Here is a 15439-nt window from a genome sequence, read left to right as displayed (position 1 = left end):
ATTAACTACTCGATACTAAGGTCGGTACTTTTTGGATTTTGATTTGAAGGACTACATGTGATGATAGCCCGACACGCTAGAATCAGTTTTGCAATCAAATGTGGCTGTTAGCGCCTCGGGGCCGTCCTTCGGGTTTACTTCTAGGAAGCTGTATATTTTTCATTTATTTATTTTATTTTTTTAGTGGAAGGATGTAGCTTCTTGACAGCACCTTCTAGTCTTCCCGGGCGAACTGATCGCATTATTTCTTCGCTACTTTTTATTTTGCGCCTTGAAAAAAAAAAACCCTTTTCCCTCCCCTGGGCTTGTCATTTAAAATCGTGCCATTACTGCACGCACTGCAACCTTTGGATCCGTTACCATCATTGCATACCTACACAGATTACGGTTCTTGCTATTCGCTGCGCTCGTCGATCGACACGACCGTTACCGACTGTTAGCTGCTGCAGCCCACACACACACGCCGCAAGACCTTATAAATAAGACTTAATATAGCACCAACGCCCGATCTCCTTGCGGCTTCGACCATCAAACGACACTTGTAGCTCAACTTTACCTCGCGGTCCTTCCGCGCCCTTCCGGACCATGGCCACCGCACTGCGCCGAAGACCTGTGGTCCACGAAGAATCACCCTCACCGACCACAACCCCCACAGACACCCCGAGGACTGCGAGTCCGGCCCGAGAGGGCAAGGACAAGAAGATTCATGTCGTACACCACAAGCCTCGCACGCGGAAACGCCGCAACACGTTCATCTTCTTGCTCGGGAGTTTGTCGGGAATAATAGCCGCCGGCTTCGCCAAGACAAATGACCTGATAGACTTTCCCGAGCTTGGTGATCTGGGAATGAGCATGGACAGCTTGTTAGATGTGCTGCCCGCAGGCTTGGTCAAGGATATGTCGGACCTAGTTGTGAGTGACAACGGAGCATGCCATCTTTTCTCGACAAGTGCAACCTGCTGACAAGACGACGGTGTGATCTTGTTACAGAGAGGCGAACGCGATTTTGTCGATAGCTCTTCCGAGCCCTTCTCCGTTGGAGTCAAGGCCAAGGCTGAGGGTCTACAGGCACATTTTCCCGTGGTCATGGTGCCAGGTGTCATCTCGACTGGCCTGGAGTCGTGGGGCACCGCCAACTCCTCCCGCCCCTATTTTCGCAAAAGACTCTGGGGAAGTTGGACAATGATGAGGGCACTGGTGCTGGACAAGGAGGCCTGGAAGAGGCACGTCATGCTCGACAAAGTTACGGGGCTTGACCCTCCTGACATCAAGTTGCGGGCTGCTCAGGGCTTCGATGCAACCGACTTCTTCATCACAGGCTACTGGATCTGGAATAAGATCCTAGAGAACCTGGCTGCGCTGGGATATGATACCAACACCGCCTTTACCGCCGCATATGATTGGCGATTATCGTACCCGAATCTCGAGGTGCGAGATCAGTACTTCACCCGGCTCAAGATGTACATTGAGACAGCGACCCTGACCTCGGGTCGCAAGGCTGTGCTAGTATCTCACAGCATGGGCAGCCAAGTGCTGTTCTACTTTTTCCATTGGGTCGCCTCGCAAAAGGGCGGAAAGGGTGGTGACGACTGGGTAGACCGTCATATCGACTCATGGATCAATATTAGCGGCTGCATGCTAGGAGCCGTGAAGGACCTGACGGCTGTTCTTTCCGGAGAGATGCGAGACACTGCCCAGCTCAATGCATTTGCCGTATACGGCCTCGAGAAATTTCTCAGCAAGGAGGAGAGAGCTCAGATGTTCCGCCAGATGCCTGGCATCTCGTCAATGTTGCCCTTAGGGGGCGACGCCGTCTGGGGAAATGCCACATGGGCACCTGATGACCTGCCTGGGCAACAAAAGTCTTATGGTCCAGTTTTGAACTTCAGGAATGGGTATGGGTATAACAAAACGGCACCGACAAAGAACTTGACGGTTAGCAATGCCATGCAGTACTTGTTCGATACAAGCGAAGATTGGTATCAGAACAATGTGAAGCGAAGCTACTCACACGGGGTTGCCAACACCAAAGCCGAAGTGGATGCGAATGAGAACGATCCCACAAAATGGATCAACCCGTTGGAGACTCGCCTCCCGCTCGCACCGAATCTCAAGATCTACTGCTTCTATGGCGTTGGCAAGCCGACAGAGCGTGCATACTACTACAGGACGCCTGAGTTCCCTGCGTTGACAAATCTCAGCATCACCATTGACACGGGGCTGACACGAGGTGAAATCGACCACGGAGTGGTGCTGGGCGAGGGCGACGGGACGGTAAATCTGATTAGTTCAGGTTACATGTGCAACCACGGGTGGAAATACAAGCGGTACAACCCGGCTGGAGCCAAGGTAACCGTTGTCGAAATGCCGCACGAGCCAGATCGATTCAACCCGCGTGGTGGCCCCAACACTGCGGACCACGTCGATATCCTCGGGCGGCAGACTCTGAACGAGCTGATCCTCCAAGTTGCGGCCGGAAAGGGAGACTCCATCAAGAATCACATCGTCAGCAACATAATTGACTATGCCGCCAAGGTCAAGGTGTATGACGATTACGCCAAGCACGGTTCGCAATCAGCTTAGGATTCCTGGTACGGATTTGTGCCATGGCGAGAGTGCAATGTGCAGTATTGTTTTGTTGTTCTAGTTTTTGCTATTATTACTTTGGTGCTAATGGGCTCGATTATTTGTAGGCTACTTGGGATTTATTCAATTGATAGAGTCGGCGTTGCGGTATATACCTTATAGATAGAAGAAGGGGACAAGATGGGTTTGCGGATGGCATGAGGACGAATTAGAGGTAACCATGTGATATGGATGTGCATTGATACAACTTCGTTTTCTAATTTGTGCTCTGTTGAGCTTTGTGGCTTTTGTTGTCATACATAGTCTTAGATATAAAGTAGCCCAAGCTTTTAATTGTGAATTGCTTCGTATGCATGTGAATTTGATGGGGTTTGCAAGCTGCCAAGCTAGGTAGGGAGGTACCTAGTAAACATGGTATAATCACCCGGGAAACAAGAATATCAACATTAAATTCGCGCTGGAGACTGATGCGACATGGGCGCAAAACAATGTCACCCCCGTCTAGGTATTTTCATTAAATAAACACCTACACTGCGTGAAATACTTATTGAATCCTATCCAGCATCAGGTTGAACCCTTGAGCAGCAAGCCTTGATCAAGCCTGAAACCCCACGTCGTGGGGCTGGACGCTACTGCGGGGATATTTGCTTGACCCGCCATGAAGACGGTGAATCCGACCCTGCCCGCCAAACCCCCCAAAACGTCTTGTGCGTCGCCCTTGTCCCAGTCCAGTCATTAACTAACCCCAACCACAAGTTTGGTCTTGCAGTTCTGCAACGACAAAGAGCCACTTCCGTTAGAGAAATGGCAATGCGTCGCTTGTTACTTCCTTGAGATATATGCCACTGGAGCAGCTCTTTTTTTTTTTTTTTTTTTTTTTTTGGGACCTGGCTTTCGTAGTCTTGTTTTCTCTTCGATTCTTTCCTTGACCACAATAGCTTCTCGATAGCACCCAAGCCTGGTGCACAACTATCTCCTTGCCTATCAAATGTCTTGACCGCCGTGTTCAGAAACGTGAAACTATGGCGGACGCCGACGCGGAGCAGTCAGGCTCCGTGCCGGTGGAGGGCGAGGAGCAGTTCTGGCAAGGTCAGTTGCTTAAGCGACGGGGTTTCTGAGATTATTTCTTCGGGCCATCGATTCTTCCGCGGGCAAATTCTTAAGACTTTCTAACCACCGGCCTCTGATGTTTCCTCGCATGTTTGACGTTGCAGAAATGGAAAATATACTCTCGGCAAAATGCTCCAGTTCCGAGTCGATCGACGACGTCCTCCGCTCATGGTTGTACCTGGTGTCGTCGTGCCGCGAACTCTACCTCTCGACCGAGGACGACGTAGCGGCCTGCTCGCAGCAGCTCCGGGACAGCGACGTGTTTAGCCGCAACAGCGAGTACGTGCGGACGCAGATCATCTACAGCCTGCTGCAGGAGGACGAGGCGGGCCCGCTGCACGTCATTGCCAACTTTTTGCTGCTCGACGGCCGGTCCGACGAGGTCATGTTCCGCCGCATGATCGACGACGGATGCTTCCCGCGCCTGGTCGAGCTCATCAACGGCACGCGCGACAACGACCGCCGCCTGCACCGCCTGCTGCTCGAGCTGGTGTACGAGATGTCGCGCATCGAGCGCATCGGCGCCGAGGACTTGATGCAGGTGACGGATGAGTTTGTTCAGTACATGTTTCAGGTCATTGAAAGTCTTTCCGACGACGTTGATGACCCGTATCACTACCCGATAATACGCGTTTTAGTACGTCGCACTCGATCTGTGTTTGTCAAGGCTTGGTATGTATTCTGAAAAGAAAAACGACTGACTTGGCAACTGTTCGAATCTGCAGCTAGTCTTGAACGAACAGTATATGGTCGCATCCACCATGCGCTCAAACGAGGCGCCGTTGACAAATCGAGTAATCAAGGTTCTGAGCATGCGTGGACCTGATTTCAGAACTTTTGGGGAGAATATAATCTTGTTGCTGAACCGTGAGACGGAAACTTCATTGCAACTTTTGATATTGAAGCTGCTCTATCTGTTATTCACAACCAAAGCGACCTACGAGTACTTTTACACAAACGACCTCCGGGTGCTCCTGGATGTTATCATCCGCAACCTATTAGACTTGCCCAACGAGTCGTCTGCTTTACGACATACATATTTGCGTGTTTTATACCCCCTCCTGGCGCACACGCAGCTGAGCCACCCGCCTCACTATAAGCGTGAGGAGCTGATCAGGGTGGTGCGCATCCTGGGCGGGGCAGAGAATGCACATTTCGCGCCGGCCGACGATACTACCTTGCGCCTGGTAGACCGCGTGTCCAAGGTCAAGTGGCTGGGGTTAGAACCGAAGGAACTGTCACCAGTGGGCAGTGGAGAGAGCGAGGTGGCTCGTAAACTTATTGGGATGAGCCTTTCTGAGTCGCAAATAGGGAGCTCTGTTAGTGTCAGTGACGTCGCGGCCGTGATGGAGAAGCCCGGCGTCCAGACACCTAGTCGCAGGGCCGATCATGGAGTGGGGGCCAAGAAACCTTCAAAGGCGTTGGAAGAAAACGGCACCAAGCCTGACGAAGAGACAGCCAGAACAATCGCGAAATCCAAGAGGGTGCGGCCAGAAGTTCCCAAGCACCGGCATGGAAAGCTGTTGGTGCCGACACAGCCCGTCACGAGCAGCTTGGTGAACAGCCTGTGCGAAAGCGCCGACGAGTCGGGTACCGACAGCTGCACAAGCACAACAACCAAGACGCACACGAATAAAAAGGTGCCTCCGAAAGCGCCTCCGCCGCGGCGCACAACCCGACTGAAACAGGCAGCATCCGCTGCGAATCTTAGGGGGCCAGAAACGACTTCTGTTTCCTAGAAGGGAATTTACGTGACCACGAACGGGAGGCTGCGCAGACGGTTGTCAACAAGCGCAAGCATCCCTGGCGTGGACGGTGACGAAAGCCTGGTATGCGGCCTAATTGTACGCCGTCGGCAGGGGCGTTAGTTATATATATAGTTTATGTGTGCTTTTGAGATCCTTTCATTGCGAACTGGAATACAGCAATGCGTCTTGCGGGTTTGCTATTACGACGACATGGGCATAAACATAGCACTGGGCGCAGCCGTTTTTTCTTTTGATTGAGGGTTTCTTGCAGTTTCTCACTTCCCCCCAGTCTGGGGTTCTGACATTGGATCGTCGAAAACTACTCTTGACCAGAACTTAACTTATACCTAGTGTTATTTATGGATGATGGGCTTTTGCTCAGCCTTTCATGGTTCTTTGCCATTAAATTGCTCTTACAAGACGGGGCGCAATACCCATATGGCTCCTCGCAGAGTACCTATTTTTGAAACAAAGAAAATCACGCAGACGTTTGTACTGTAATACACAACTATTCCATTCACGCGAGAGCTTGCGTCATATCGCCAGCAGCCGCGGCAAACTTTGATCCCCAAGTGAGAAAATCCTACCTACCGGAGGTGCCCATCGTTGATTGTGGTACGGTACGTATCGTGTGGTGCCGGGTTCCGGGTTTAACGTCCTCTGTAGAGTTCTGTTGGCGATGCTAGTTGCTTCCTTGGCGGGTGCGCTTGCCTTGTGATTGGCTCCCCAGTGTTGCCCTACCCGGGGCTAAAGTTGGAGAAGCTGACGCACACGAACGTACACGTGCAGCCTGCATAAGTGGTAGGAGAGCCATGTATTCAGGTAGGGTGCGCTATCTAGGCTAACGAGCGTGGCAGCGCTTTTATAGTATGCACAGCGCTAACTAAACTCATCTGGTCATGTAATGCCAAAATCTATTTATTGCAACACACCCCCCAGTTGATTCTGCGTAAATAAGCAGAATCAATTGTCTATATAATTATATACAGCCTTTACGGCCAATATTTGTATATATTTATTTACGTAAATAAAGGAGATTTATAATGCTAATAAACGGTAGCGGTACAACGCGCGCCGTAAACGGGTTTTACCAGCTTTTAGCGTTTCCTATTATATTTAGCGCAGGCGGTAAACCTTTTTTAATGGCGACGAATCCGTAATATTGTGCCTTTTATTGTATTAATAGCGATAATAATTTGTAATAAAATTGGTAAACGCACGGCGAATATATATTTCGTTCGTTTTTTTAAATCCGAATTTTAATTTTAATTTTCACTTTATACCCAAATACCTAATTTGTAAGTGGTTGTTTGCGCCCTGTATTTTGCGTTTAACGATTTGCGCGCCTATTAACGCCGATATTAGTATTAGCAGCAATAATAATAATAATAAAAATAGGTTTTTTTTCGTTTGTTTGGCGGGTTACGCTGTGCGCAAACCGTTTTATGCGCTAAATACCGGTTGGGCGCTGGTTAACGGGTATAATATAATGTTTTTATTTATTTTTATTAACGGGAATCGGTTTAGTCGCGCCGAAAAGCGCGTATAATTATAAATTCTCACCTACGCTTTGGCGAATTTCCGAACGTACGATTTTGTTAACGCGTTTTTTATATATGTATAAACGAACCAACGCAACCGAGGCGTTGCAATTGCAGCGCGTTTTTCAATTTTCCCAACGGGAGGTTAAAAACCAACGGGTATAATTTATATTGCAACCGGTTTTATAATATTAAATTAACGGTAAAATATAAACCTTTTTTACCGTCGTTACCGGCGCCGCTTTTATTTTTACGGTTACCGATACGGCCCCCGCCGCTGTCCCCGCCGAAACGGTAATTTCCGAAACGTAAACCGAAAAAATTATTACCGAAATATTAATGGTCGGGGGTTTTACCGACCCAGCGCCCGTTTTTACCGCGCCCTTTACCGTTCCCGTTCCTGTTGTTACCGAATCCGCCCCCGCGCCTGCCCAAACCGCCGCTTTTAAAACCGTTTCCGGGCGTATTAAAGGCGCGCGCGGCGTTAAAAACCCCGTAAATTATTCCCAAACCGTATTTAAAAACGTGGGGTAATATTAATTATATATGCAAAAACCGAAAGGTATACGGAGGAGGAAGAGGGAAAAAACCGAAAAAGAGGAGGAGGATAAGGAAAAGGAAAATAACGACGACCGCCCCGTCCGTTTCGTAAATATTTCCCCTATTTTAAAACGTTTATTTATAAATAACGTAAATTAACGTACGTGGTATAATCGCGTCGTTTTCGCCCCCGTCGTGTACGTTTAAACGATTTTATAAATTGCCCGGTATTATATTTCGGGTATGCGAAAACGTATTTGTCCGGAATTGCGACCGGTTTATACGTTAATTAACCCGGTGTGCGTTCCCGTATTCGGGGAGCGCGTTTACCGCGTTGCTGGAATTGCCGAAATAAGTATACCTGCTTTTTTTTCCCAATTAGGGGACTTTTTAAGCGCGCCGCGCGCGATTTGGACCAAACGTTTTTTATATCGCCGCGTACCCCCGTTAAAAAGGTCCAATTTTTTTGGAACGTGGTTACGTACCATTTCCGGGATTGGACCGAATCCTAAACGAAAAAATTGGTAATTTTCCAGGCGAAAAATATTCCTGCGCCAAAACCCGTAAAAAGGGTTTTTAATGTTCCTTTTGCGCCGTAAGGCGTAAAGGAGGCGTTATTTCGTAATATCCAGGTGGGATCGGGGTTAATTATTATAGGTGGCGTACCGGCGGTAATGGGTGCGATTTTTAATAATTAACCCATTACGGGCATTTATTTTATATTATTTCCTGGCGGCGTTGGCGCCGGCCATTAAGTTTTTTTATGGGTGGGCTTCGGTTTTAAATATTCGTTATTTTATATATTCGTTGCCTTTTATCGTCGTTTTTTTTTTTTTTTTGGTAGGTTTAATACGCGTTATTTAATATTATACTCCTTACCGTGCTTCCGAACTCCTTTTTAAATCTTGTTAAACGTTATAAAAATTTAAAAATGCCCTAAAATATTCGAATTTAGGGATTAATAACGATTTAATAAATCCGTTTGCAAATATAAACTTTATTTCCAGGTAAATAACGTGGAAACTTTTTTTGGCGTGCTCCTGTTTAAACCATATATTTTATATATTTATATAGCGCAGGTTAATATTAATACGAAAGTTTTTATTAACGATTAAGCGAATCGTTTATTTATTATCGCAATATAGATTCCAAAATTGGCCTAAATTTAGCTGTATTTCCTTAAAAATCCGTTTTAAAGCCATAGTTTTTTTGGCCGCTTTCGATAGTGCGTGTAATTTTGCTTTTATTATAAACGTCGTTACCGTAATTTACTTTGCCGCCTTCCAGTTAATAGTTCCTCCGAATAGTATTATTACATATCCTTTTAAAAATTTCCTCGTATTTAAATCGTCGCCGAAAAATGCGTTATTTGCGAATATAAAATGTTAATTTTGGTCGTTTATTCCGTATTTAATTCCTAAAAACTTCGTGCTGTATAAATAAAATAATATTTTTTTGGTTAAACGTTTGTAAAAAGGATTAAAATTAGTAAAAAATTTAAAAAGTATTAATGCTGCGTGCGCAACGTTGTTACGACCAGACAAGATGGGTCGGTACCAATGAGGCCAGGCGGGGTCACACCCCTCCTAACGACACTCGCCCAAAGAAATCGCCGACAACAGAACATCGATTACCTAAGGGAAAAATTACGTAACGCCACGTAATCGCCAAAAAGGTAATCTTAATAATCCTTAAAAGATTACAATAAATTAGGCGAAGTGATTTTTGCGATCTGTGACAGATTAAGGGAAATTACATTCGAAATATAATTTATATAAGGTACGCTTATTACCATGTAAATAAATTCGATTTTAGGATTGCTTAATAACAATCAAATTTTAATTAATTTTAATATTTATTTGAAAACGATTATAATTTTACCCCAGTTATTAAAAACCCCAATTACCCAATTAAAACGCTCAATTGCTTTAACCCACTGTACTTTACCTTAAAAACAGGTTACCCGATATTTTAATCGTAATATTTTAATTGCTCCTATTTAATATTTTATTTTAAAATATACCGAATAATATCGCCGAAATAATATTTTCCAACAAAACCACCCTTTAAACCCCTTTTACCATTAACGTTCCGGCCAGCGCTAACGTTTTACGTTAAATGGTCGCGACGCTCCAAACAGAAAATCGACAATTCCAGGAACGAATAACCGAACAAATTAATCGAACCAATAGGAATTATATTAAATATTTTTTACCATTACCCTATAATGGCACCCCAAATACTTTGCAGGGATTCCTTACGGGAACCCGGGCTTATTTTTATTTTAACGAAGATAATTTCGATAATAACGCAAAAAAGGTTATTTACGCAATTTCGCTACTAAAAGGCAATGCGTTTGCCTGGTTCGAACCAATCCTACGAAACTATTTGGATTACGATGAGGAAAAAAACCGTAAAACTGAAACTAACCGCATTTTCGATAATTACGAAAATTTCGAAAAATGTTTTAAGGAAGCATTCGGTAGCCCAAACGAGGAACGCACGGTTAAACGTAAGCTGGTACGCTTTACCCAAACCAAATCGGTATCCAAATATACCAGTAAATTTCGATAAATTACCGCTAAATTATTATGGGGCCCCGAAACCCTAATGGCACGCTTTTATGCGGGATTTAAAAAAAAAGTTAAAAACGAATTTGTTAAAAAAGAACGACCCGATACCTTAGCCGAATACGTAAAATTAGCAATTAAAATCGATAACCGATTTTACGAACGGAAATTGGAACGACGCGAAAAACGCAGCGTATGGGGGCCAGCTTTGCGATAAACCAACACAGGACGCAAATACTAATACTTTAAACCGTTTCGCCAATATAGTATTTCCTACGGAATATATAACGGATTTATGGACTTTAACGCGACCCAATATAAAAAACCGCGTAAAAATCCCAAAAATGGTAAATATTTTAAATGCGAAAAACCAGGATATATAACCAAATTTTATCCCCAAAGCACTCCGGACTTACACCCCGATTCCAAAAAACCACGAGGATTAAATACCACCATTTACCAATAAATACCACCGGATTAACACAGTTTAAAAAGCTGGACCATATATTACGACGATAATTGTATAATCCACAATAGCGTAAAAATGGACGCAGGATAATACCCACAAAAATTTAAAGGTATTCGGACTTTAGCAGTAGGAAACCGTGTATTTATTGAAACCAAATTACCGGTACAATTACGCAGGTAAAACGCCAAATTACCCGAATTTACGGAATTAAATACTTTAAAAAAATTAGAATTAGAATTATTGGGACAAACCCACCGTATCCGGATGATCCAATAAGCCCCAACGGACGAATTTAATAACGAATTAGAAAACGAATTTAGCGAAAAAAAAACTATATTTTCAAATTTATACAATGCAATAAGGGAAAACAACCCCTATATATATAAAAAAAAATTTATCGATTTATACCGAGACGACCAATTAGTGCAATTTCCCGGAATATTATTTCGAATATAAATATAAAACTTTATAAGATTAATCGATCCAATTTTCGGAAACCACCCAATTTTGGATATTAAATATCCCAAACATACAGAAATTTTTTGGGTAAAATGTTTTCGAAACAATTGCGGATTGCATTTTAGCAGAAAAATAATCCACGATTTTTTCCCACGACGACGCAAAATAACAGGTATTTACGAAATATATACCACCATTAAATTACCCAATTGGGAAATTAAAATAAGATTTAACACCGAACCAGCGGTAATTTTTACCCCTTGTAACGACTACCCTATGGTATATTATAATTAAAAACAATTCCCATGGTACGAATGCACCCGAAATATTTGCAAAATATATATATTAATTAAAGCACAGGTATAGCACGAAACGAAGTTACGATAACCAGGACCCGCACCCATAACCAGAATTGTGTGGAACCCCAACGTTAAAAATAACGAAGTACCCACAAACGCACGAAAAACGCCTGCACCAACAGGGCACCGATTTAATAAAGTTAACGTTAAAAACAGCTATACGCCCCGAGATAAAAAGAATAAGGACCCACGACGCGAGTCCAGTAAGCTAAAAAACTAGGACAGCCAGACGGTATAGGGTACCAAACGGTAGCAATAAAAACGGAATAAAGAACCTTGAACGCCACGCAAACCACGAAGGTAATATACGAACATATATTCCTAAATATACGATTTAATGGAAAACCTATACGAACGTTTTTTAATAGCGGAGCATAAAATAACTATATTTTTCCAAAAATCGTGAAAAAACGACGAATATTTTGGCGATAAAAGGAAAAACCATATCGACTACAAACCGTAAAAGGAAAGGCAGTTTTATACGGGAACGGTACCATCGAAATAAAAACCGTATACCTTTGGATGGAAAACTATGGACGAAAGGAATAAATTACTTTGGATATTACGGAAATAGGGAATAAAAACATAATTTTAGGAATTTTTTGGTTTAAAAGGAATAACCCCCGGATAGATTGGATTACAGGCCAAATTTAATAGGAAAAGCACCTAATTACTAAACGATTTCCAGCATAATAGGGTTTATACAGGAAATATAGGGTACGGAAGGACTAAATAAAGCAAATGGCGTACTTATAGGGAGGACGACCAACCCCGGAACCAATATCGGAAAAAAAGCGACTATCCACAGGTTAAAACCGATCCAATTATACAATATAAACCACGAAAAAACAGACCAAAAACGGCAAAATCCCAAAAAAATACCAAAATTATATACGATTGTTTAACCAAAAATTCGAAATAGGATTACCCGAGCATAGTCCGTTCGACCACGAAATACCATTAAAAAAAGGAACCCAACCAAAATTCCACAAAATATACGGTTTAAATCCGATATAAATGGAAGTTTTAAACGAATACCTCGCGGAAAACCTCAAAAAAGGTTACATTAAATTATCGACATTACCAGCAGGATACCTAATCCTTTTCGTACTAAAAAAAAACGGAAAATTACGATTATACGTGGATTACAAACAATTAAACGATATTATAATAAAAAATTGCTACCCGCTCCCACTAATAGGAGAATTTCGAAACATGTTTTACCAAATACAATGGTTTACGATATTAAACTTTAAAAAAATATACAATTTAATCCGTATAAAGGAAGGCGAGGAATGGAAAACAGTATTTTGCACCAGACGAAAATATTACAAATACCTGGTAATGTTTTTCGGTTTTACTAACGCCCCCGCAACCTTTTAAACTATAATTAACCACGTTTTTAGGGAATGCTTAAACATTTTTGTCGTTGTTTACCTGAACGATATTTTTATTTTTTCCAAAACGTTGGAAAAATACAAAAAACACGTCCACACAATTTTATAAAAGCTACAAAACGTTAAATTTTTAATTAAACCCGAAAAATGCATTTTTTATAACAAATAAGTTAATTTCCTAGGATATATTATCGCCCCTGGAGAAATTAGGATGGAAAAATTAAAAATTTAAGCAGTAAGGGAATGGCCCCAACCATAAAACGTAAAAGACGTTCGGGTATTTTTTGGATTCGTGAATTTTTACAGAAAATTTATTAAGGGTTACGGCGCGATCGCCACCCTATTGACCAATATGACCAAAAAGGACCTAAAATTCTAATGGACGGAATAAATATAGCAAGCTTTCGAATAGCTACGAAATGCAATAGCATAAAAACCGATTTTTAAGATATTAGACCCAACGAAACTTTTCGAAGTCGAAACCGACGCATCCGATTACGCAATCGGAGGACAATTTAACCAACGAAACGAAAAAAGACGCTTACACTTTTGCGCCTTTTTTTTACAAAAATTACATGGACCAGAATTCAATTACCAAATCTACGATAAAAAATTTATGGTTATTATCCGAGCATTTGAAAAATGGAAACCACAATTATCCGGAATTAAACACGAAATATTAGTTTATACGGATTATAAAAACCTAACCCATTTTACCACCAGTAAAATGTTAAACAAACGACAAATTAAATGGGTAAAATTTTTATTAAAATTCCATTTTAAAATTATTTACCGAAAAGGAATAAAAAATGGCAGGGCCGACGCTTTCAGCAAAAAACCAAATTATAAAAACATAATACCCGAAGAAATACGGAAAATCCTTACGGTAAACGACAACGGAAACCTTTTACCAGTTCACCGAAATCTTATAACGACCAATACGGTAACCACACCAAAAAAAATACGGAAAATCCACGAAAGCAAAATTTACGGACATTAAAAAATTTCCAAAACATGGAAACGGTTAAAACAGCACCACAATTTTAAAGGAATACGATAAAAAATACGAAAAACTATTAAAAATTGCGAATTTTGCGCAAAAAACAAATCCGCCAAACACAAATTTTACGGGTTTTTACAACCTTTACCAACCCCTAATAAGGCCTGGCAAACCATTATAATAAACTTTATCGTCAAATTACCACCTTCCGAAAAACCATTTACTAAAATTAAATACAATAATATATTAATTATAGTGGATAAATTCACTAAATACGCCTATTTCCTACTTTATAAAGAAAGTAGCAACGCCGAAAAAATCGCCTATACATTCCTACGAATAATTGTCAGCAACCACGGATTTCCAGAAAACATTATTACGGATAAAAATAAATTTTTTACATTAAAATTCTGGAAATTTTTAATGGAATAGCTAGGAACCGATTACAAATTATTTACAGCATTCCACCCACAGATAAATGGATAAATAAAACGAATAAACCAAATATTGGAACAATATTTAAAATATTATATGAACTATAAACAGGATAATTGGGTACGGTTATTACCTACAGCACAATTCGCATATAACAGCTTAAAAAATGAAAATATTAAAACAACCCCGTTTTATACCAACTACGGATTTAACCTTACGGTATATGGAAAACCAAAAACCACGATTACGGCCCTACGAGCCGATAAATAAGTAAGCGAATTACGAAAATTCCACCGAAAATTCCAACAGGAATTGGAATTCGTACGAAAAAAAATGACCAAATACGCCAACCAGCATCGGATAAAAGGACCATCCTTCCAGGAGGGAAATAGCGTTTACTTTATTCGACGCAATATTAAAATACAACGACCAAATAACAAATTTAATTATAAAAAGTTTGGACCTTTTAAAATCAATAAAAAAATTAGCGAAATTAATTACAGATTATTATTACCAGGAATTATAAAAATCCACCCAACGTTCCACGTATTATTATTGGAACCAATACCACCCGGCACCAATATATAAAAAACAATCGAAATTAACGAGGAAAAAATATACGACGTCGAACGAATATTGGACCATAAACGCAACCACGGTAAAATAAAATACCTTATTAAATGGGAAAATTACGGATACGAAAAAAACATTTGGGAACCCTTTAACCATTTCCAAAATTGCCAGGAACCACTCCGTTAATATTACCAAAAACTGGATTTGCGAACAAATTAGCCAAAAAAAAAAAGACGACCTAAAAAAGCACTATTTACTATTCCCAAAAGCTAAAAATCGGCCAGGATTCGAAACCATACCACCAAACGAATTTACAAAAAAACGATTAACACATACTAATAAATTAAAATATACGGACAAAAGCAATTTACCGACCGAATATTGCGTAAAAACATTTATTTTATCCAATAAAAAAGGATTTAAAGGACCCATCGGGAAAGTCGAATCCCAGACAAAATTGGAATCCGGAAAAAACGATTCGAATAATATTTTAGGAAAGATTTCGGACGATCGCCGCCGTTTTTCCTGTTTTACCTCCTTACGTTCCACGCGATCCAATTCCTCCAAATTATTAATCCCGCGAAACACAGTTCGCATTATTTTTTTAAACCACAGTTTTTTTTGCTTTCGCAAACGAAACAATTTCGCTTAT

At 41.7% G+C, this 15439-nt stretch overlaps 2 protein-coding genes across 2 annotated transcripts; both read left to right on the top strand.

The window, feature by feature from the left end:
* Nucleotides 1-585: 585 nt before the first annotated feature.
* Nucleotides 586-2583, top strand: PpBr36_06697 (uncharacterized protein; the record flags this gene model as incomplete). The annotated part of the gene is made up of 2 exons (XM_029893840.1): nucleotides 586-912; nucleotides 991-2583. 2 exons carry the CDS (start codon nucleotides 586-588, stop codon nucleotides 2581-2583), a joined length of 1920 nt encoding a protein of 639 aa, XP_029746412.1.
* A 1025-nt stretch (nucleotides 2584-3608) lies between these two features.
* PpBr36_06696 (uncharacterized protein) lies at nucleotides 3609-5435 on the top strand (the record flags this gene model as incomplete). The annotated part of the gene is made up of 3 exons (XM_029893839.1): nucleotides 3609-3675; nucleotides 3801-4333; nucleotides 4422-5435. The coding sequence occupies 3 exons, from the start codon at nucleotides 3609-3611 to the stop codon at nucleotides 5433-5435; spliced, it is 1614 nt and encodes a 537-aa protein (XP_029746413.1).
* Nucleotides 5436-15439: the final 10004 nt, after the last annotated feature.

Source organism: Pyricularia pennisetigena, assembly GCF_004337985.1.
Source record: "Pyricularia pennisetigena strain Br36 chromosome 4 map unlocalized Pyricularia_pennisetigena_Br36_Scf_6, whole genome shotgun sequence".
Classification (NCBI taxonomy): Eukaryota; Fungi; Ascomycota; class Sordariomycetes; order Magnaporthales; family Pyriculariaceae; genus Pyricularia; species Pyricularia pennisetigena.
The sequence above is the reverse complement of the archived record's forward strand: the minus strand, read 5'-3'. Positions and strand labels throughout refer to the sequence as shown.